This window comes from Grus americana, chromosome 1 (assembly GCF_028858705.1).
Source record: "Grus americana isolate bGruAme1 chromosome 1, bGruAme1.mat, whole genome shotgun sequence".
Taxonomy (NCBI): domain Eukaryota; kingdom Metazoa; phylum Chordata; class Aves; order Gruiformes; family Gruidae; genus Grus; species Grus americana.
In genome coordinates, this window is record NC_072852.1 from 193780867 (window position 1) to 193804083 (window position 23217).

At 40.4% G+C, this 23217-nt stretch overlaps 1 protein-coding gene across 7 annotated transcripts in view; it reads right to left on the reverse strand.

The window, feature by feature from the left end:
* The window catches only part of NBEA (neurobeachin), a 517855-nt gene extending 512475 nt beyond the window's left edge, over positions 1–5380 (reverse strand). For 5 of the 7 annotated variants that reach the window (XM_054837772.1, XM_054837762.1, XM_054837753.1 and 2 more), the window contains exon 1: positions 4415–5379. In XM_054837772.1, coding sequence (XP_054693747.1) covers positions 4415–4690 — 276 coding nt within the window. In that variant the 5' untranslated portion in view covers positions 4691–5379. Of the gene's footprint in view, positions 1–4414 lie in introns of all 7 variants that reach the window. The other 2 variants (XM_054837781.1, XM_054837791.1) reach the window with 2 other exon arrangements.
* Positions 5381–23217: the final 17837 nt, after the last annotated feature.

Genomic DNA, 23217 nt, shown 5'->3' on the forward strand with positions numbered 1-23217 from the left:
ACTTCTTATAAGCACTCTCTAACCTGACAAAACATATATAAAAGCTTTCCAGATTGCACAAGGAGAACCCTGGTCAGCTACACCTGCATCAGATTGAAGTCTGTTCCAATCTGCATCACATCATCTGCTCAAGATGCAGAGGCAAAACAAGCAGCATGTGTCAGCACCAGTCACAATTTTTTAGTATCAAGCGGCTTCCTGTTCACCTTTCTTATTTTGCACTGCCATAGAATCAGCACTACAAAACTCAAAATCAAGAGTTCTAGGAAATTCAAACTGGAACAGAAAAAGCCTTCAACAAGCTAAAAAACAGTGCAATTCACGTAGTCATGTTTGATGAAAGCTGGCCAGACAAGAGACAGTTCAAAATATACACTGAAGGAAAAATTCCCAAGACCATTAAAATAGTGGAAAAGCAGAGAATTAAGGAAGCAAGTCAGTAAAAGTAATGAAAGGAAAGGCCATTCGAAATACATTATAGAAAAAATAAAGTCATGTGTGGAAATTTTGCACTAGGAAATATGTGAAACAAAAATACACTTGAAGTAGAAGAATACAGGCGGACAGACTGAGCCACTTCCACCTTAAAATCATATTTGCCAGAGCACATGGTGCAGAACTTTATTTTAAACATCAGTCTAACACATATCATAAGTACAAAAGGGTATCAAGAAACAAAGGAACTACGGAGAATAACAACAGGCGCATCTATCATAGCAATAACAACATCCTTGACAGTAACCTAAGAAAACTAACAAAGCTGTTCAAAAGGGAAAGGCCTCCTCATCAATAGAAGCACAGAACTGGTGTCAAAATATCCCCAAAGAGAAACCACTACGAGCAATTAGAGGATTATGTTGTTTGCAAGAAAAGCCTTTTCCAGTTTGGTGCTTTGCCATACACAAGGGTCAGTGAGCACACATCTCAAAAAGAGCATGTTGAATCTGGGAATTCACAATAAACCCATGCACCAAAATCAAAATAAGCACCATCACTGAAGGATGCATGAGGTGCAATCAGGAGTTCCCTCCTACTTCCAGAAATGTAGAAAGAATACAATATTCCATAAAATCATTCTAGAAAAGCCTTCAGCTCAGACTCTTAACATCTTCTGACCTTCATAATATTAACACTAGGAAGTTTTTTTGATAACTCTAAGTAGTTCATAGGCATTGGCATACAAAAGGCTGAACCCGCTCTCCATTATGTCTTTCACTGTAACATTAAACAATGAAAAATAACACAGCACTAGAAACTCTACCAAGTGATACTCCATTAAACAAATTCACCAGTATAACAGAACTTTGAACACACAGTAGGACTGCCATAGTAGTTCAGAGGAAAAGAAGTGCCACTAAGAAAAAGAAAAGCATCAAGAGAAACAGCTAATCCTATAAACAGCGTAGGCATGCCCAAGAACAAAATACTGTCTGAGCTGAAAGTCAACTGTTAAAATTTAGCAAAGCTGAAAATCCAACAATGTATTAGACACGGAAAAAGATTTTCTACACTGCATAAAAAGCACTTCATCACCTCACAGGTATAATAAATCACTGTGTCCATCAACATCAGAAGGTATCACATGAAGTAACCTCTGAAATGCACTGTGATAGAGACCACAGTGTAGGGACACCAAAACAAACATTTAAAAGTAAAAACTGCCCAAGAGAAACCCTAAGAGGAAAACTTAACAGGAGAGAAGAGTGACCATCTCCATGACTAGGGCAAGCCAAACCAAAGTTTTGTCTGAGATATTTGCTGCTGCTTCCAGGCAGATGCAGAAAGAATGCATAGGCTTATTTAAGCTTCACACAGAAGAGAGCAGTAAACTCAGATAAGAAAATGAAAAACATATCTTTAACTTCTGATTCTCTCCAATAATAAAACAAGTCTCAGTCATGCAGAATACCAACACTAAAAATCTATTACCAGAGTGCTTACAGATACCCAATGTGGTATAGTATAGGTTATATTTCTCTCAGAGACTTAACATATCAACTGACATATCAGACTGAGATCAGCTCTTAAACACTGTCCACTCATTACAACTCTTGCATAAAAAGTCATTCAGAAATAGTAAAGGTAAATGCTGAAGGAAAAGAAAACAAAAAAACCAAACCCAAAAAACCAAATCAAGTTCTCTCCACCCCAACCCACCCCCCAAAGAATGCTTCTAAAATACAAATCTTAATTTTATTTGAAGTTGCTATTAAAATCCTTAATACAGAATCAGATAATGTTTAGTAGTTTAGGGATCAGCCATCAGCTTTACTTTGTATCTGCCATGTTCACTATGTTTGTTTCACACGTGAGTAAATTCAGTTTCAAATATACAAGCAGAAGTTTGAAACATTCAGTTCCCAGAGAAGAAAAAAAAGATTAGCAGACACAATGTAACCTCTCTCTGCTGTGAGAATACTGACTATTGTATATTAGAGTCCATCTGTTAAGTAATGACTGATCCAGAATGCAACGCTACTGCAGCAGACTCCCAAGCAGTTTCACATTCATATATATCTCCCGATGCTGAGAGCGCTCTTAAACAGTCTTGCATTTATTTTTAAATATAAGCATAGTTTTCAGCAATAGGAACTAATTAGTAGGTAGATCTTATAGGCAAACTCTGTAACAAGCACTGTATGTCCTCCACACAAATACCAAAAACACATTCTAACCTCCCTCTACAAAGACAAACCAACGTTAGCCCAGTTGCTGATGCATTAACAGTCAGGATTAAAATAAGCTTAAATATCAGTAAGAAGAATGAAAGAAGAAAGAAAACCAGAAAAGGATTAAACGTCTTTGTATCTGTCATGATCTACATAAAGCCAGTTAATAAAATGTCATTCCCTTATTTCAAGTGCTACTTTTAAAGGAATGGGTAATAATCCAATAAAGTTATGATGACTTGTACCACACTTGTAAAAAAAAAAAATAAATTTACAAATCACATTTCAGTTAAGTGTCAAACAGCTTGTAGAGAGGAGTGGGAAATATACCAGATTACTGTTTTGACATATTCACAAAACTATTAGGGCTTTAACCCTGTGTGTTCAGACAAGCCATAAATATTAAAATGATCTGACCAAACCATGTCTTTCGCTGCATGCTGCAGCTTTTCCATTCAGTCTGTGCTAGGTCAAATGCAAATAACTGTCAAACAGAAGAATGCAACCTTTTAAAGTGTTTGAAACAAAATATATTCTTTACATGACTTTGTATAAAATGAGTGGATGTTAGAAGTATTAAACTCATTTGAAACAAAGGCAGTTTCAATTAATTGCCATTCAGTTTTGAGCAGTCATTTTTCTATCCTATTTTATATGCAAAAATTGAGAATATTTCATTGACTGAACTGCTTCAAAAGCTTTGCTGCAGCAAATCTTGCATTCAGGAGCAGCACCAAATTGCACATAATTGAAAGTGATTCATTTTTAGATCCACTCGTTTGGCTTCTGTAGGTTCCTCAGGCTTTGGTGTAGGTAGCGCAAAAACATTAAGTCATACAGTCCTGCAGTAACTCTTTCACTCCATGAAGTGAGCAGATGACTAGGGAGCTACATTTTAGCATCTTCTCCTTGTTTGAAGCTATTTACCAGCGTACAATAGTGTTTTGCAATGCACAGACCTTAAACAAAATTAGCAACAGCACTTGCTTTGCAGACAAGAATGTGTTTTGGAAAGCATGGCAGATTATTAAGACATGAGCAACCCAATACAATACTGCAATGCAACTAACTATTACAGATATTAAAGCTTATTAAATCCTTGCAAAAATCTCCCTCCTCCCCCTTCCTCTACATAAAATACTCAACTAGCTCTGAGCTACCAGGGTTAAACCCTTCACATGTTTCAGCCACTAAGAAAAGATACCAGCTCAGGCTGCTTTTCTTAATGTTTTCCAATTAAAAACAGATACTACATTCATATCATTCTCCTTTCAATGAGGAAGCCACCAGGTTATAGGGCAGCATCCAGAACCCAAAATTGTGAATTACTTAATCTCCTTATTTTTTACATTGTGAATTGCACACACTCCACTTCTGCAGGACGCGGCCGGGGGGAAGCACTGGGAAGGGGAAGAGTGGCCTGTCTGCACTAGGCAGGGTCCTGCGTGGAGTTTAGGGAGCGCCGAGGGGGCTTCTGTCACACGCACGACGAGGAGAAGAGCAGGTCGCGGCATTAACGGGGAGAGAGAGGAACAAGAGGAGTTTGGGAAGGAAAGATGGTTGGAGAAGGGCCGTACGTGTAGGAGGGACACAGGGGCTGGGAAAATGAAGGTCCCTTTCGGGTTGCCCAGGGCCGGGCGGGGGGAGTAGGGAGCAGCCCCGGGAGGAGGTGGGCTGCGCGGGCCGGTGCCCAGGGGCCCTCTGCCCGCCGGGGCGTCACCGGGGCGGGGTGCCCGGCCGCTTACCAGGTTCAGCACCGTCTCCACGATGTCCCGGTTGCTGACCTCCCCGACCTGGATGAGTCCGATGAGGACGGCGAATTTCATCCGGATATTGCGGATCGGCACCGACGGGTTAATCATCCCCGCGGGGAGCACTACGGACCCGGAGCCCGACGCCCTCAGCTCCCCCATCACCGCGACGCTGCTGCCGCCTCCGCCGCCGCCTCCACCGCCGGCCCCGACGGAGATGAGTCCTACGGGCTGTGGGTCCGGCCCCGACACCGGCTTCTCGCTCGCCATTTACCCCCCACCGTTACCGGCACCTGCCGCCGCCGCCTCCCCGCCCGGCCGGGCCGAGTCGCGCATCCACCGCAGTCGCACCCGGCGGGGCCGCAGGGAGCCGGCCCGAGGCGCAGGCACCGTCCCAGGAGCCGCTCCCCCGCTCCGCTATAATGAGGGATTATTATGGGCGCCGATGCCCCGTTAGCCGAAGGCTGCCCAGCCGGGGCCGCCTCCCCGCCGCGGGGCAGGAGGAGCGGGCGCCGCCGAGCGCGGAGCGGAGCGGCCCGGCGGAGGCGAGCGGCGCGCGGAGCTGACGGTGGCGCGAGCGATCGCCGCTGCCGCTGTTGTTGTGGAGCCGAAACCGCCGCCGCTCACGCCGCCATGTTGCCGCCCCCTGCCTGCGGTAGCCGCTAGGGCGCCTGCGCCGAGCCCGTCGGGGGGAGTGGCCGGGCCGGGCCCCCCCAGCCGGCCGGGAGACAGGTGAGCAGGTGCACGGGGGCCGCGCTGCCACCGCGGCGGCGTGAGGGACGGCGCCGAGGCGCGGAGCCGCTGCCTCCCGCTGGGGAGCCGCACGCCGCCGCGGGCCGGCGCCCACCCGCTCAGGGGAGATTACGCAACGCCGCCTGAAGTGACAGGGTGGCGCCCGCCCGCTTCCATGCGGGGCCGTCCCCCGGCCGAGGGCTCGGCCTCGCCCCGCCACCCCAGGGCGCCCCCTGCGGCAAGGGCGGGACGCCGCACACCCCCCTCGGGCTGCCCGCGGGGCTGCGGGCCGGCGGCCGCCGCGGCGGGGTTGGCGGCAGTTGCCATCCGCAGGCCTCAGTCGCGGGGACTTGTCCCCTCCTGGCCTCCTCCAGGACCCTGCTGTGAGGGCCCCTGGGCTGCCCCCTCGGGCGGCTGGTAGGGCCCTGCTGGGCTCCTCGGCCGGCTCCCGCGCTTTCCAGCCTCTGTGATCTCTTCAGTGCCTTTTGCACACTGGTCACATGCTATTGTGTGAGGAAAAGTGTCTGGCCTTTTGGGGTGGTTTTTTTTTTTTTTTCCAGCAACTTCAGTCTTAGCAAGTATTCAGGTTTGAGGGAGGACGTCAGAGGTTGTGCAAGGGCTCCTGAACTGTGGATCCCATCGGGCACAGGGAGGCACAGGGGAACCCCTTGGGTCTGCCAGCATGGAGCTTGTGTGCTGCTCATTCAAGGAGAGGAATGGTTTTCCAGAGTTCTTGTTAATATTTGCACTCCTGGTTCTTGGCGATGGTGTTATATACAGAGATGTCCAGTCGACAGAAGTTTTACTGAGCCCCTTGGTTTCAATGATGCCTCATGGCAATGAGCATTTTTTCAGCCATCTCCAATATTATATCAGAGAAACAGAAGTACCTGTGGTGTTTTAAGGAGGCTCAAATTATTCAAATAGTTGTTTGAATAAAGTTGTATACATTTGTTCTACATGTGCTGGAGATAATCCATCCCTGTTCTGTCTTGGCTTTGTAATGACTGTCATCACAAAGTTGAGTTTTACAACAAATCTTGTCCCCTTGTCTCAGAATACCATTCATCCTGTCTCTTCTGTAACCCCAAATTTGGGAATTTGGCTGGATTGCTGCTCCTCCTTATATCCAGCTTTAGATAATAAACTGCATAAACATAATGAATCAGCAGGACTTGATCACTACATCCTTCCAGATTACAGCAACTGCTCTAAGTTCGACCAAGAGAAGAAAAAGACCTCAGCTCTGTTCTGTGGGATGCATTAGCTCTACGTTCTTGTAAATAAAATGTTACATTTACTTGTTTGCAAGGTCCATAGGTGCTTGACAGTGTGCATAGTCCAGATTCATAGACATGACTAAAACAGTGGCTAGCTGGGAATCACAGAGCCAACATTACTTCAGAAAGCTGCAAATGATGGGAAGAAACACCAAAAGATTGGTTATGGGAGATAACAAAGCACAAAGTTTTCTTGGAAGGTAATTCCTTTACAATTTGCCACCATCCACAAGCAACCTTGTATGTCTCAGAGTAAAGGTACACTCTTAATTCCATATACTCATGGAGGGCCCAAAGTTTCCATTCCCACCAACCCCATAGCAGAACTAGCAAAACTGAATACGCATATGCTTAACTGCTTTACTACTGAGTCAGCCCATCTTAGTTTAAACCCCAAAAGAGGGGTGTTCCAGTGAGGTAACCAGGCGGGATTCCAATGGTAGTGGAGGAGAAGCTCTTGCATATCATAGAGTGGGTTCTGGGCACAATATCTTTTGGCTAGTGGATAATGATGAGCTGATAGAGTAATTTGTTTCAAATTGCACTTGCTTTTCTATCCTTGGCTGAAATAAGTCCTGTTCCGGAAGCTTTTAGAAAGATTCTCCAGAAAAACCTAGGCAAAAATCCTTAACTTGGAAATGTCAGTGAAAGATTCCATTACTTGCCTTACTTTGCCTCGTTTCCCATAAAAACAAACAAACAAAAAAGCCAATCCAAAAGGTAAAACTTTGGACTATGTGGGAATGTTAAATTACTGTTCCAGTTTACAAACCAACCACTTAGGCAAATGTTCAAGTTAGGCTGCCCAAAATTACTCATCTTGATTTCAGAAAGGAATATTTCATGTTCTTAATGATCCTATCTGGCAACCAGGTAACCTCTCAGAGTTTGGAAGTCCTCAAGTTTGTGTAAACTTATTTCATTAAAAAAGTAAAAAAAAAAAAAGTAAAACAAGTAAAAAAAAAGTAGTTATTTCATTATACATGTTAGTATTTTTGAAAATTGAAGAATATATGAACTTTTTTGCAGAACTGAAACCTAGGGCTAGAACTCTTTAACAGTCACTAAAAATTGTAACACCCTTAGGAGCTAACACTCAACAGTTCTCCTCTTTATTGTTCCCATATCCACATCTACAAATACATTTTTACAAAATCATATTCTTTTTATTTTTATAAGCTAGAACACTGTTAAGAAGTAGCTGTCTTCTCTAATCAACTGTGTTTGGTTTTGATAAGCAAACTTTCATTGAGTTGAGCCATTCATCAACTCATGTGAACACTATTGTAGCACTGGCATTCTGAAAGAACAACAAATTTGTAACACTAATCTCAGCCCTTTGGTAATTGCAGCTCTGGTGTTCATTTGCTTCCATTTTAGCACCTCATCAGATTGAAAATTAAAATAAGAGTACATACACTAGAAATGCTACAGACCATGATTCATTTCTTTCCCTTAAAAATACTGTTTGTCTCATCTCCTTGGTATTGCCATATTTGGTACAAAGACTGTGAATTTGTCAGTGACAGTTTCATTCATGAGGTGGCTAGCTGAGTCCCTGTCCAGCAAGGTGTATTAGCAAATCCCAATATTTGCATAATTGTAACCATTTTCAGTTCAGCTTGCAGGATCAGACATTGACACAAGCCCAGACTAGGTGTGGCACAAGACAGTATGTGTGGAAGGATGCTATGCGCTCCTTTATCCTTCACAAAAGACAAGACTGATGCCAGGATCTGATCTCACCCCTTTCTGTACCTTTCACAACACTTGCTCCCCACTGAAATGAGAGAGTGAGCACAATGCCTTTGCTCCCAGAACATACCTTTGCTTCACCTGTAGTAGATGATGGGAGGTTTCTTTTCTGATATTCTGCAATTTTTCTCAGCATCCATTCTCCATAAATGCCAGAAGGTAGTCTCAAATATAATTTCAAAAACCAAAGAAAAGGCACGTATCCATGTTCTTATCCTTGCAACAGACAGACAGATGGGGGAGAAAATAAAACTAACAAATAATTGTTGAAAGTTTTAGCTCAATTTTTATTTCAGTTGTAAAATAAATTCTAGTGAGACTATTTTTGGGGGGTGAAAAGATTATGTAGTCATTCAACTGAGAAAGCTTGAAAAAACATGCTTTAGAAGACAGACTCTTGGCTACAAATAATGGAACTACTTAAGTGAATAAGGACTGCTTTGTACAGGCATGTTTACACTAAATCTTAGCAAAAAAAAATGTTTTTAATAGTGAAATGATGTAGATCAGGACTAAACCATGTTTGAAAGAGTTAGAGAATTTATCTGCCACAGTGGCATCAAAATACTGCTTGCTTTACCATGTCCATATGAGGACTCCTGTTGTGTTTAATTAGACTATTCTCATGAGTAAGGATAATGTGATTTGTTCCTGCGCCGGGCTCGGGAAGTGCTATTAGCCCCTTTCTCTTGAAAACCAGGATTTCTTATAAGTTTAAAATAAAAAGCTAGGAAACACAAACTGCAAGGCCATCACAGCATCTAAACTTACCCTGCTGTGCGTACGTATTGCACCAAATAGTTACATTCACTGTTTTTAAACTTCCACACGACAGGGTGCATTAAACCAGAAGTAAAAAACCTGAAGTTAGAATTTCCTGCTACTCTAACTGTAAATGATTTCTACCTGCTTTTTCTATAATTCCTTTTCTTTAATCTTGAAAGAGAAAAAACATGAAAAAAAATACCTTGCATGTATTTCCAGAGGCAAGTTTTGTTATACCCTGTGTAATTTCAGAAACACTGTAACAGGCGTTCTAAGTGGGATTATAAACATTTCAATCACAGTGAAGCAGATGAAGCCAGTATGACTTCACTAAGTTATTTTGATTTTTATTGCAATCGGTTATCCAAATAATTCATTTTCATTTAACAAAGATGTAGTTAATATCTATATGAAATTTATATTATTCAAAATTAAAATTGTCTCTGCTTTTTACACTCTGAGCAGTAAAAATAAAATAGACATTATGTTTGTTCTCATGGTTGTAAATACAACTGGGAAGAATTCATTAAATGTAAGCTTTTAGAGTAAAAAGAGGTAATAGTCTGAGAAGTAGTTAAACAGTAACCAGATCCACTTAAAATATAACTCTTAAATGAAAATATGTATTCAATTTGTCTTTTTTCTTTCTTAATTGCTTTCATTGTGGTACAATCATAGTAAAAGATGCATAGATGTAAATAGCAGGATTCATGATATTACAGAAAACATAGCACAATTTGTTGTGATGATGCATAGCTTTTATGTTCTTGGCTTTGAAAAGGTTTATTCTGTGCTTAATTCGCCAATCTTGCTGTAAAACCATGCATTTGAGCTTCTTAATCAATTCAGCCATTTTATTATAATTTTTATTTTTTTACCAACTTAACCATAAAAGCCTTTTCAGTACTGAAATGACTACAGTAATTTTGAATGTTGAAGTTGTTATTAGGTCAATTATTATGAAGGCAAATTATTAATATTGACCTCTTTGTTCTCTCCACAACTGATTTCTCATTTCATTGTCGCTGATATCTCATCTCCTTGATCTGTAGATGCTTCAGTCTATACCGTTGGCTCTTGCACAATGGGAATTTGGTAACATGAGGACCTATAAAGATCTATTTTCTAGACAACAGTGAGGATCTTAAGAAATATCATGTTAGTCTCTCCTCTCCCTATATTCCCTACTCTTTGTTAAGCACTCCGTTTGCATACAGTGTGCCAAGCTGCCAGCTAACTTTAAGAATTATCCTCTGATGTTCATCATTGTGTGGCCAATTCACAAAGAAATCAGTCCATACTGCCATTGTTAGTCCAAGACACTTTTTACAGCTAGATTTCCATGTGCTGTTTTTAGCAAAATATATTTTTCTTATAAATTCCTAACTCTTAATTAGGGTTAAAAACATGTAACTCTCACAAAATTAGTTCAGGTGTCTTAAAAATGATACAACAAGCTAGCATTGTTTTAAGTTCCATATGTATGAGCTAAATTATTATTATTTCTGACATTTTTCTTTTAATGTGTTTCTAGACAATAACTTATGATGGAAATTAGCTTGGTGGAAACATTCTCTGCAATAATACAACAAACTAATTGTTGCTATTATACATGTCTATTTGTTGAAGAAAAAGACCTAATTCAGTGGCAAATGATGTTTATTTTATATGCTTCTCCATGTTTATACTTCAGCTACTTGCAACCAAATAAATGCTTAGCCAGAAAGGATGCTGGTCACACATTTTGTCTATATACCACAGTATGACCAACAACAGGAGACAAAAAGGATCACAAGCTCTCCTATCTCATTAGTGGCATTTTCCCAAACAAATACCATTAAATTATAACTTTAAGGACTTAACATTTATAGTACACCAAGGAACAGAGATCAATGGAAGGTTTAAAATTGGTAGGCTGGTTTATGTCAACAAAGTATATGTGTTTGATGGCCTAATTTTATTATAAGGTAACACTCAACAGTTTACCAAAATACCAATATCAGGAGGAACCTATAGTAACTATGAGTATTATTTGACGTTATTTCCCACTTTTCTCCTGGAACAGTGCTTAAAACTGGACTGGCTACTACGGTTGAGACTTTACAGTACTGTGTAGAGTGGAAAGACTATTTCACATGTCTTGCAGGCTACACCTTTTAAAGAAAAAATGCCAGTGTTTGCTTTTATTGCTGCAACATGACATTGTTGACTGTTATTCAGCTTGTGATCCTCTGTTGCCCCTGGATCCTGTTCTGCAGAAGTACAAACAAGCTGGATGAGCCACATCCTGTATTTGTGCAATTTAGCATGCCTTCTAAAAGTAATGCCTCACACTTCTGTCTGTTCAACAACATCCTGTTTTTCTGAGACCATTCCTACAGTTTGTCAAGATAATTTTAAATTCTAATCTTGTCCTCCAATGTACACACAGTTGCTTCCAGCCTAGCATTGTTTGCGGATTTAATAAGCCCGCACCCTATTCCATCATTTGGATCATTAATGGCATTATTATATAGCATCAAACCTTGGTCACCCCTGCAGAAGCACACATGGCACCATTTTCCATGTGGACACGGAGCCATCAATACCTATTCTTCATTATAATGAACAGTATATATAGGTTCATCATAACCTTGTAATAAAAGTTACAGACGGACCATGTTTCCAAGTCTCACTTTCAAAATATGTTCTAAGACATTCCTAAAAGCTGAGATGACAATGAGATGCTTGACAGAGTAATTTAGGCTGGCAGGGTCCTTGAAGGTGACCTGATCTAATTCTCTCTTCTCTGATCCCCCCAAAACCACTGTGAGGCCTTAAGCAGGGTCAGCTTTGAAGTTAGATCCAACATTGAATTTAGGTTGCTGAGGAACCTTGTCCAGGCAAGTTTTGAATATTTCCAGAGTTGAAGACTTTACAACCTGTCTGGGAATCTTCTTCCAATATTTGGCCATACTCATGGTGACTTTTTCTTCACTTGTAATTATCAGGAATTTGCCCTCCTGCAACTTTTGTTCATTGCTTCTCATATTTTCACTGTACATGTCCAAGAACTCTGGCTCCATCTTCTCTGTTGCCACCTACTACTTGGTTGAAGACAGCAGTTAGCTGTCCCCTAGCCTTCTTGTATTAAAAATAAACAAGCTCAGTGCTCTCAGCCTCTCAGCCTCTCCTTGCATGGCATGTGCTCTTGTTCTCTAGCCATCCTGATGGCCTCCACTGGACTTGCTGCCAGTTTGTCAATGGCTTTCTTATACTTGGGAGCCCCAAACTTGACACAATTCTCCGAATGTAGTCTTGCGAGTGCCAGCTAGAGGAGAATAAGCATTTCAACTAACCTGCTGGCTATATTCTTACTAATGCAACCCGATTTGTTTAAGCTTGCATTGCTGCAGAAGTGCACTGCTTATTCATGCTTATCTTCTTGTCCTTTAGGTAATCCTAAGTCCTCTGCTACAGATCTGCTCTTTAGATAGTCAGCCTGTGCCATTACAGTATTCTATTCCAGATGCAGGAGTCTGCATTTGCCTTTGCTGAATTTCACGAGGCACTGTCAGGTTCCTGAGCACATTTCCCCTCATCTAGTAATTTAGTTTGCTGAGTTAAGGAGTGTAGCTGGCTTAGTCCAAGGTCAACTCCTTCACTGGTAAGAGCTGTTGCGAAGCAAGATAGAAGTTAGGAAATGTCCCTCCATTCCCTTGGGAACTGCTTTTAAGCTGAGGCTGTACTGCTGGCCCCTGCCCGTGCTACATTACAGTTGTGTAGCATCTATATCTGCACCTGATCTTGCACCTTCTTGATCGTGACCCTGGCTCAGACCCTCTGGTTTGGCTTTGGACCTACCTAACAGAGCATTGGGCCTGCCTTGTCACTGCAGACTTTTGAGGTGATCACTGGTGATAAGGTCTCCCCTCAGCCTCCTTTTCTCCAGGCTAAACAACGACAGTTCCCTCTGCTGCTCCTCATAAGACTTGTTCTCTAGACCCTTCACCAGTTTTCTTGCTCTTCTTTGGACATGAACACCTTATCAACTGTTTCTCTCAGTGGTATCATTCACAAAACTGAGAGTGTGCTCCAAACCATCATTCCAGTCTTTAATAAAGACATTAAACAGTATCACTGTGAGGGCCCTGGGAGCATCTTCCCTCCTGGAGGTCTGGCTCCCTGGGCTCAGGACCAGCTTAGGGATAGTGCAGCTGAGGGCCGTTCCCCTGCCTTTGGCATGCTCTGACCTGATTGCTGTACTAGTGTTGTCTTAGGAAGTTCAGAGAGCCATAGAACAAACAGTTGTTTGCAGTTCCCCACTGCAAATCAGCTTCATCTGGTTTAGGTATTCATTCATTTCTGGCTCATTTTAACTGCTAGACATAAATTACAAAGGGAACTTTAAAACAGTGGAAAAGATGTAGGACCAGATCCTGTCTACTGGATCCAGCAATGTGTTTGACATGCCTGTTGTTCCTACAATCCTTTCTCTCAACCTTCTTGAAGGTGATTGACATTTGGATTTTTCCAGTCATCAGGAATTTCCCCTAATTACCATGACCTTTCAAAGATGATAGCGAGCAGCCCTGCAGCAACATTGGCCAGCTTCCTCAGCAGTACTGGATGCATGTGTATGTCCAGCTTGCTTGAGTTATCATCAACTCACTCTTCCTCTACCATGGGTAGCACTTGACTCCCCCAGACTCTGCCGCTAGGCACAGGGACCTGGGAGGGACCAGGGACTGGGGCAGATCTTGCCAGTAAAGACTGAGGCAAAGAAAACACTAAGTACTTCAGCCTTTTCCACACCCTTTGTCACTAGTCCCTCAATTTATTCAGCAATAGGTCCACATTTTTCTTACTCTTCCTTTTGTTTTGCATATAAAAGCTCTTGTGATCTTTCAGGTCCTTTGCCAATTTGAATCCCAGCTGAGCTTTTGCTTTCCCAATCCCTTTCCTGCACATTCAAGCAGTGTCTCTGTAACCCTCCTGGATAGCTTGTCTCTACTTCCACCTTCTGTAGTTTTGCTATTTTGCATTTGAGTTCAATCGGGAGTTCTGACTCCGCTAAATCAGACTGGCCTTATGCTATATCTGCTTAAGTTCCAGTGTGCCAGGATGGAGCCATTCTTGCATTTTGAGGAAGATGTCCTTGAAGATCAATCAGCTTTCCTGGTCTCCTTTGCTCTTCAGGGCAGCCTCTGATGAGATCCTGCCAAGCAAATCCCCAAACAAGCCAAAATCTGCTTTATTCTGCTACTTGCCTTCATTGATTCTTTCAGAATCTTAAATTCCCATCATCATATGGTTACTGCAGCCAAGGCTTCCATTGATATTCATATCACCAGTCAGTTTTTCCTTACTTGTGAATAGAAGATCCAGCAGATTGCCTTTGTAGTTAATCTCATGTATCACCTGTGTAAAAACAGTGTCCTCAATGGACTCCAGAAAACTGCTGGATTTCTTACACACCAACATGCCACCCTTCCAGCAGATATTGGAGTGGTTAAGACCCCACCATGAGAGCTTCAGCCTCCAATCCATGAGGCTTTGTTCTGTTCTTTAAATGAAGCTTTGTCCACCTCCTATTCTTGTTGAGGCAGTGTCTAATAGGTACTTATCACTGCCTACCTCTTTTGACTTCCCCTGTGATCCTGGAGCTTTGACTTGCTTGTTACCTTTTCCATTGCAGAGCTCTATGCATTCAAGCCTTTTCTCTCTGTAGTAGAGAGCCCGTCCTCCTTGCCTCCCAGCTTGTGATTCCTAAATAATCTGTATCCATCTATTGCAGTGCTCCTGCCATGTGAGCTATCTCACTACAACTCTATGATTCCCTTGACAATGTTGGTGCTCGCAAGGATGATAGAGATAGTGGTCTGAGGGCTGGGCAAGCCTTGACAATCTCTTTGCAACATCTTAGATCTAAGCCCTTGGAAACAAACCCCCAAATATGGCAAGCCTCATCAGCTGCTTGGTGCCTCTGTCACCTGCAGAAAGCAATCTCTAATGACTGCAGCCTCTTAATGCCTCCCAATGTCACCTTTTCAACATATGAATCAGCTGCATCCCCTTATGAAACTTGTTCTTTTTCCTGTGTTGCAAGAGTCCTCCAGTTGCACATATGCAGGAAAAGAAAGAACCTTCCTTCTATTGGTTGAAGTCACAGGTATTTCCAACCTCCACCCACTCAAATGTAGCTTCTGGCTGTCCTCTGACAAGTCTCCATGAAGAGCCTGTAGATTTCCTCCCATTCACTCCCTCCAACACTATGCATTCTGTTCGTCTTCTTTCTTGGCACCTTCACCTGGTGGCTCAATGATTTGAGCAGAGCATACCTCATACAGATGAGGACACCATCACTTCCAATTGAATCTTGGAGACAAGCAGGAGACACTCTCTGCAACCTGAGACCTGGATGATCAAGTCCTCTTTCAGGAGCTCCATCTTGGTTAAGACTTCTGTGCCAGGAGCAGTCGGTCTGGCTCCTGCTGGGGAGCATGCATTGTGGTGGTATGCCAACATCATCATTGTGCTGACTCCTGCAGTCCTACACATCTCAGAAAGAGACTGCAAGCTCCTTTGGTTTTCCCTCTGGTGTGAACTGCTTCATTGACTGCAGAGTTCCTGTTTTTATACCATTTGTGGCATTCCTGGTCAGTGGCACTCCCTAGGAGTTGGTTAAATAAAAAGCTCAGCACAACCCTGTTTCCCACACACATTAGATTACCTGCCTGTCAGGCAACTTCTAATATTGTTTTTTGGCTCCTGGCCATGATACCTTCACTATGTGAATGCTAAGTCAGTTTTTTGTAAATTACTCCTACATATAGGTGAAGGGAAATCAACCCACAAGTCTGGGGTGTTTTACATTTGTCCATAAAACAGGTGCGTTAGAGAAAGAAGTTTTGCAAACTTCTTCAGCAGATACATCCCCAGCTGAAGTTCTTGAAAGGATTTGCTTCATACTTTTCAGTCTTTAGTCAGTCTTCCTAGGACTGCAATAAAGAGAACAGAGAGAGAAAGGAGGTGGGAGGTTGGTGAGGTAGACTGAGCTTCACTGAAACTGTTTGCACACTTCTGTAATGTGACAAATTTGTCTTCACTTTCACAGTTATATATAATTTTCTTGACAAAAATAAACATTTTTCAGCAACCTTTTTATAAATTTACAAGTTTTTTGTATGTGAAAGTCCATGAATAACATTTATTTACCAAGATACCCAGTGAACTAGGAAAAGTCCCTAGGAAAACCATACCTTCCAAAATGTGTCTCATAAGGGCTGTAAAAGTTATTGCAAGATATTCTAATGTATCATTTGAAAATTAGTAGGTGATCAAGCAATTAGGCTGTTATAATATGTAAGCACAAGGGAGCGGTTATAATTGCACAAGAAAACTTAACTTTGGCATTTTGGGGCTACAGAATTGTCCTTTCTACAGCCTTTTTATTATTTTTCTTGAGTAAATGGAAGGTGGCTTTTAAAAATACATTAATACAACTAATCTACATAGAACTTTATTGACTTCTGTTTTTTAAGATCCTTTTTTTCTTCTTACGTTGAAATAACTTCAACTTATTTCTGTTTATACTACTATGATGCAGTTTAGCATCAAGCTATTTTCCCTACAGATTATACAGACCTGGCAAGTAATAACTAAGTTGCAATGTTTGAACAGTGCTAACATTATATTTGATCAGCACTGTCAGTCCCACTGTGCCTTGTACACATTGCATCTCAAAGGTGTGCATGTTTAAAAAGAAGGGCTCATCAAGACTCACAGCTTTGACTCATTTTCTTGGATAGTTTTTGTGGTTTTATTTACCTCCACACAGTTCAATTACTTGCAGTTTCCAACTTCAGGTAGACACATCAATGCTATCTTTAATGTCTTGCAAGGTATTTGGGTTTGATGTAGGTGTGAAGGAAATAAGACAGTATTTACTTCGGCTTTTAACTTCAGTGTTGAGTATGGAGAAAGGTTACATAAATAATTTCTCCTTTCCCGGAGTTTTTCTCCACTGTTTAACAGAAGAGCCCAACAGATCTCACTGTAATAACATATTTCCATTTTTATGATTCTACCATAATGGTTCCACCATTCTATGATTCTATGATTTCCTTTTTAAGCTTTAAAGATTCTTCATATTTTCCCTATCCATGGCAGCTTTCTTTGCACATAACACTATCTGTGAGAGCTCTTATCACCGTAACAGGACTGTCTAACCTGTATCTTTATATTTTTTGCAGAGGTAAGCAAAATTATAAGTAAGATATCTTATATCATACCTCTTTTTTTCCCCAGAATTTTGTCATTATTTGTTTTTAAGATGCCTTAAAAGTTTAGATAGTCTCTGTTCACTACTTACTCCAGAGCATTGTGCTTGCTCATATTCTGGGTAAGCTCATTCTTATCCTCCTGAAACCGAGTTTTAGCAAGCTCAGCCTGAGAAGGCTTTTTTTTCAGTTAGTTAGTTAGTTCGGTTTGTGAATGGTTTGGACTATTGATTGGATTTTCATTCTTGCATTTAAAAGCAAAAATAGAGTCATTACTTTATAAGCTTTCTGGCTAAATGTTTCTTTAGTAAAACTGATAAAATCCAATTTTGGCTTGCTGGTGATCCAAGACACTCTGATAAATATTTTACATTTACTGTCTGTTTGCTCTGCCTTCTTCTCTCAGACCAGTGCCCTCCCAGAATATAATTTTGTTTGGGCATCCATTTTCATTCTCAGCACAAGTACTGTGTGGTGGGACAGGTTCCTTCATCTAGTCTTTTTTCCCTGTATATTCGCAGAAAAAGTCTGACCAGTTCCACTGACAGATTTTGTGTTGTTCCCTGCCTGCTATTAAGTCTAGTGATTACAGCAGTACGGTTTCGATTATCTGTGGGCTCTGTGTCTCTGTAGAGAAAAGAAATCACCTAACAAAGCCTGTCTTGGAAGATCTAAATGAGGTACTTATCTTTCTCTGGTTTTGGGAGGGGTTTGGGGGGGTTTGGGGGGCTTATTTGGTTGTTGGGGTTTTTTTTTTTTTGGTTGCTTGGGGGTTTGGGGGGGGGGTTGGGGGGGTTTTTTTTGAGGCAACTACCCCTGTATATAATTGCCTCTAGAGGTGGCAAGTGTTCTCATATCCTGTGTGAAGAACAGCCTAGAGCTGATCAATATGAAGCAGTGACTTGAATAAGAACTTAAATCAGGGCTACACAGTGAGCATCTCTGTTCACCATGAAGTTCTCTTCAGCAGTGCTGGGGCTCTACCTTCCTTGGGAGCTTCCTTCTCTTTGAACTGGAAAGCCAAGCTCTTTTGTTTTCTGCCTTCCCATCAGTTTTGCACTTTTTCTGCATAAAGGTCAGCAGAAAGGATAAACGTCCCACTACCTTATCATTCCAGCATGGTGGCTGGGGCTGTATCCTTGCAACTGGGAACCAAGAGTTCAAAATCATTCAGATTAAGAGATTTACATATAATGTCAAGTAGATTATTAAGAGAAAACAGTAGTGCCAGCACAACTGTCTGCACAGGATGCAAAAGGCAGTTTCCACTGCATCCTCTTTGGCCTCTGATGTAACATGAACTCAATCTTACTTGTTAATCGCGAGTGCAATCTTCAGTGTACCACCTCATAGAATGGGCTCGTTTGGGTGTTTAGATGGTGTTAACTTGTGTGTTATATAGATCTATAAACTTCAATGTGAGGTTTAGATGCGCAGCAGCTGAAGCTGAAACATTGACCTCAGAGCCAGAAAATGATCCCTGGCTCATTTTATGTAACAGTATGTAAAATAGATACACTTGATATATGGTATCTTGGACAGAGTACAAATAACTCTTATTCCCTAAGAAGATGGCATCACAGTTGAAAGTATTTGTCAGTTCTGCAGTGTAGGAACTTGACAAATTCAAAAGTCCCAGCAACTGTCGGCTAATCCAAACATTGCAGCTTTTTAAAAAATTGTTCTTCAGAAATAACTTTCAAGATGTGATTTTACAACATGAAATCAGGATTTCCATGTTCTCTTTTATTCCTTTGGACTGATTCTCTGCTCTTCAACTTTCCCATCCTTACACTGTAGCATAAATACAATTTATACAGCGTGTGGCTTGGATACTCTTTACCTAATAGGTGGACCAATACCAGCACCTTCCATTCAGTAGTTGGCCAACGTCTATTTATCAACGTTGCTTGAAGCACTGAATTTTATACTTGTACTTCTCATGCTACATGCTGAGTTCCTGGTTTAGTAGATCCTCAGTACTTGTTTTATTCATCACTTTTCCTTGAAGATTGCTTTCCTCATGGCTTAGTTACTGGAGAGTAAAGTAATTCCTGAGCTCATACTGGCTCATCCTAGACAGGTTTCCATGAAAGCATTCAGCTTAGGTTCTCCACTGCAGCTGGTTTACCCTCAAATTAATGTATCCCTTCCTCAGTTTCTTTTCCTAGAACTCCTTCTCAAGCCAAACCACAGTTTTGCATCCTGGGTATATTTATATTGATTTTCTTCTTCCTGGAGAGGTCTGGATTAGACCCACAATTACATTACCACCAAAACTGGTTTTGACATTTTCAGAATAGCGGGTACTTTCAAAGAGTCGGAGTGGGTATCAAAAGGCAAATGTACATGCCACATTTTAATGATGAAGAATATATTAAAATGTATGACAATTTATATGGATTGAACTCACAGAATCTCTACTGCAATCTTTCTGAAAACTGATTGAAACTTGTAACTACAATATTGTGCTCAATCTGTATTTTGATATCACATTGTACTACTGTGTAATACTTTACTTAGATACCTAATATTTGATAGATAACTCTTTCTGTTGATGCTACAGTAGGCTGCTTCTTCATCTCCACAAATAAGACACTCCTTGAAACTCACCAAGTTTCTACTGTGTTACAAAAGAAAGAATCCTATTCATTTTATTGTAGCTAAGCTTCTCAAGCCTGTGTTCTGTCTCGACAAATTTGGAGTCCTGACAATGAGGTGTCTTTATTACTGAGTAAAATGGGAAGCTCATAAAGTTTCCATGCTTCCTATTAGTTTATTAGAAAAAAATTATATTTCTCATTCCTGGGATACAGATGCAGAAGAGAGTGGAATCTTTGTAAACCCTGCATCCCTCAGAATTGGTTACTGCAAGGTGAGCAATTCCTTGCCTTTTCAAGTATTGTTAGGCATATCCAAATAGATATTATTCTATACGCAGCTATCAGAAATAAATTTAAGGACAGATTTTCAAGTATTGCCTATGTTTTAGTCACAATTATTCATGATAGTGCTTTAGGTAATTTACTTGTCTAAGCAAAACACAATTGAGAAAAGAACTTAAAGAAAAATGTAAAGATCCCTTAAATGCAAAAATTTCACCAGATAGTGCGCAGTATTCTTCATTGCCATCCAAGTATGGAAAATTCTTCCTGGAATAGAGAGTACTGTATTAATTTTCAGCTTCTGGTTTGTGTGTACATATTTATTCCTGTGAATTTTTTTTTCAGATTTATGATTTTAGCTTATCATATAATGCAAATGTTAATGTGGTTTGCACAAATGAGTACCATTATATGGCTGTTACATACATTGCAACAAAGAAGTTTTATATTCTTTGCTTGATGTGTGTTTTATTTATGAAGAGAATCATAATATAAATGTGATTCTGAACCACTGAAATTGTGCATGTGGGTATATAACATTTTACTGTCAGTGTTACTGTTATTGCTAAATTCACCTTTTGTTTTCTCTTGGTTTTAGTTTTCATAGTATCTGATTATAGTTTTTGTCTTTGACTAGATTTTAAGATAGCCAGGAAAACTTGATTTTCCCTTGTTTGAATAAATTAGATGCAATAGGACCCTGATTCAAATTACAGTTTCTTAGTACTGCTAAATAACTTATACTAGTTTTAAAACATGCAATTTTATTCAAATTATAAAACAAATGAGGCACTGCCACAATGAGACAAGTAATCCTATGTGAAAACAGGATTTCTCATCTTATTTCTGAAGCCTGCTGTGGGAATACCACCCTCAATGAATCCATAAGAAAAGAGAAGGAGGAAAGACTTGCTTATGTAACTGAGAATTTCTGCTATATCATCATTGTTGTTTTCTTATATTAAAGTTGAAGGTATGGAGAAAAATTAAAATAGATTAACCTTTATGTTTAGATTTTATGTTGGCAATTGTGCTATAAAAGCATATGTACAGTCTGGTCCTAATGGAAACTGGGTGGTGGTGCTGTGCAACTTGTCGCCTAAATATTCTTATTTATTGCTAATAGTGATACTGTAACTCTTTGCAATATAATAGACTAACACATGTTAGGTTAATACAAACCTTGACAGGTTTTTTTCTTCTTTAATCCATCTCTAAAAAGCAAATAAAGTCTGATAAAATGTCAAAAGGGTGTCCCTGTACTCTTACCCCTCCCCCAACTTTAACCTCCCTTCCATTACGAGTTAGATTCTTAATTCACGTAATTCCTCATTTCAGTGGAACGCCACTGAAATCAATGTCATAATATGTATTGCTGTGGATAAGAATCTGGTCCAAGAAATTTTGTACAGTAATCTGATAATACAACTGTAATTAGGTGTTAAAGAATCTTGAGATGTCTGCAGTGTAAACATTAAATATTGATCACCTGCTGATTTAATTTATGAGCATATATTCCAAGACGGTGCCTTGAACTTAGGTAGCACGCTGACATAAAAAAGAAAAGTGGGAATGAAAAGCCATTAACATTTCTCTGAGTGACACTAGAGTGGAAATTCTCAGGCCAGATCATTTATAACAACAGAAGGAAAATTCTATCAACACCTGCAGCACCAGGAGCAGCACAACAGCACCTTTTCACCTCTTCACTTTGCAAACCCCAGTAATATATATTGCTGCCTTTTCAATGTCGATACTATCGTGATAATTCTAAACAAAGTGGGAAATCCGTGGGTGACACTGGCTGCATTCCTTTCATCTAGTGCTATACTAAATAAGTAATGAATGCATTTATTTATTGAATTATTAAGCTACTCCAGCATGTCTAGCAGAGTGTAAATGTTTCAGAGATAAAAAAGGTAAGTTAAACTTGGACAGTAAGCTAGGAATTGCTTATACAGAAAACTCAACATACTCAAAATATTTATTTATGAACAAAGACTTTTTAAAATGCTGATTGTTATTTCTTCCACTAAGAACAAATATTAATTTCCTCCAAACTAAGCCTCCAAAAGATTATATTTAGAATAAAATTTGCTGAAATGAATGTTGAATTTCCCTCAAAGTAAAAACAGAAAAACAAGAAAATAAGTTAAACCAACATTCACACCCAAAAGATATGAATCTTAAAGTATTAGCCCATAACTATGTATTTGGTGCATACCTAGAAATGCTCATATCTTTGGTTCCAAGTTCCTAAGTCTATATTTGAAAATAACTTACCATTAGCTATGATAAGCCTCTCACAATTTTATTACCTATACATAACATACAAATAACAGAAAACATTGGAGATGTGTCTCTCTTTTTTTAGAGACAGAGCTTCAAATATTTCACACATACAAACTTCCAGGGTTACCTTCTATACACATAAGAGATGGGATCTGTCTAGTCTGACTTTAGATATTTAAATCCTCTTCAGCCAAGGATGCAGTCTGACAAGCATTTATTTGGCTGACAGTGCTGGCTGAAATAGGTCCTAGCTTCACTGTACGCTTTTCTCTCCATACTGTCCACTGACTTACACAAAGAAAGACATCTGTTTGTGGGTCAGTTATGACTGTTGTTAAACCGAAACTACTGTTGAGATCAACATTCATCAAATGAGGATTTGTCTCAAAGGTAGTCACCCCATGCTGCTTCTGTAGTCAACAAGAACACCCAGAAGACTTATTTGTTGGCTCTTGTTTAGAGTAACCTGACTTGTTCATTGCAGGTGTCTGTCTCCATGGGTTGCAAAAATGGCCAAGGGTGCTGGCATTCAGCTGAGTAGGTGATTCTGTGACAGTTTAGTCTAAGTCAGATGCAAGTGGTTCAGGCTTTTGTTTCCACCCCCTGCTGCACCTTCCTTCCTTTTTGTTCTGCTTTTCTGATCCCATGATGAGATGGTTTAAACTATCATGACTACACTTTCATACAGTTAAGCTTTTGATGCCTGAATAATAATTTTATCCCTCTCAGTATAGGTTTTTAAGATAAAACTTATTTAAGAACCCCACTTTTAGTACACAATTAGATAAATTCTTGTGATAATGTATGAGTGATATAAAAAGTTGCCT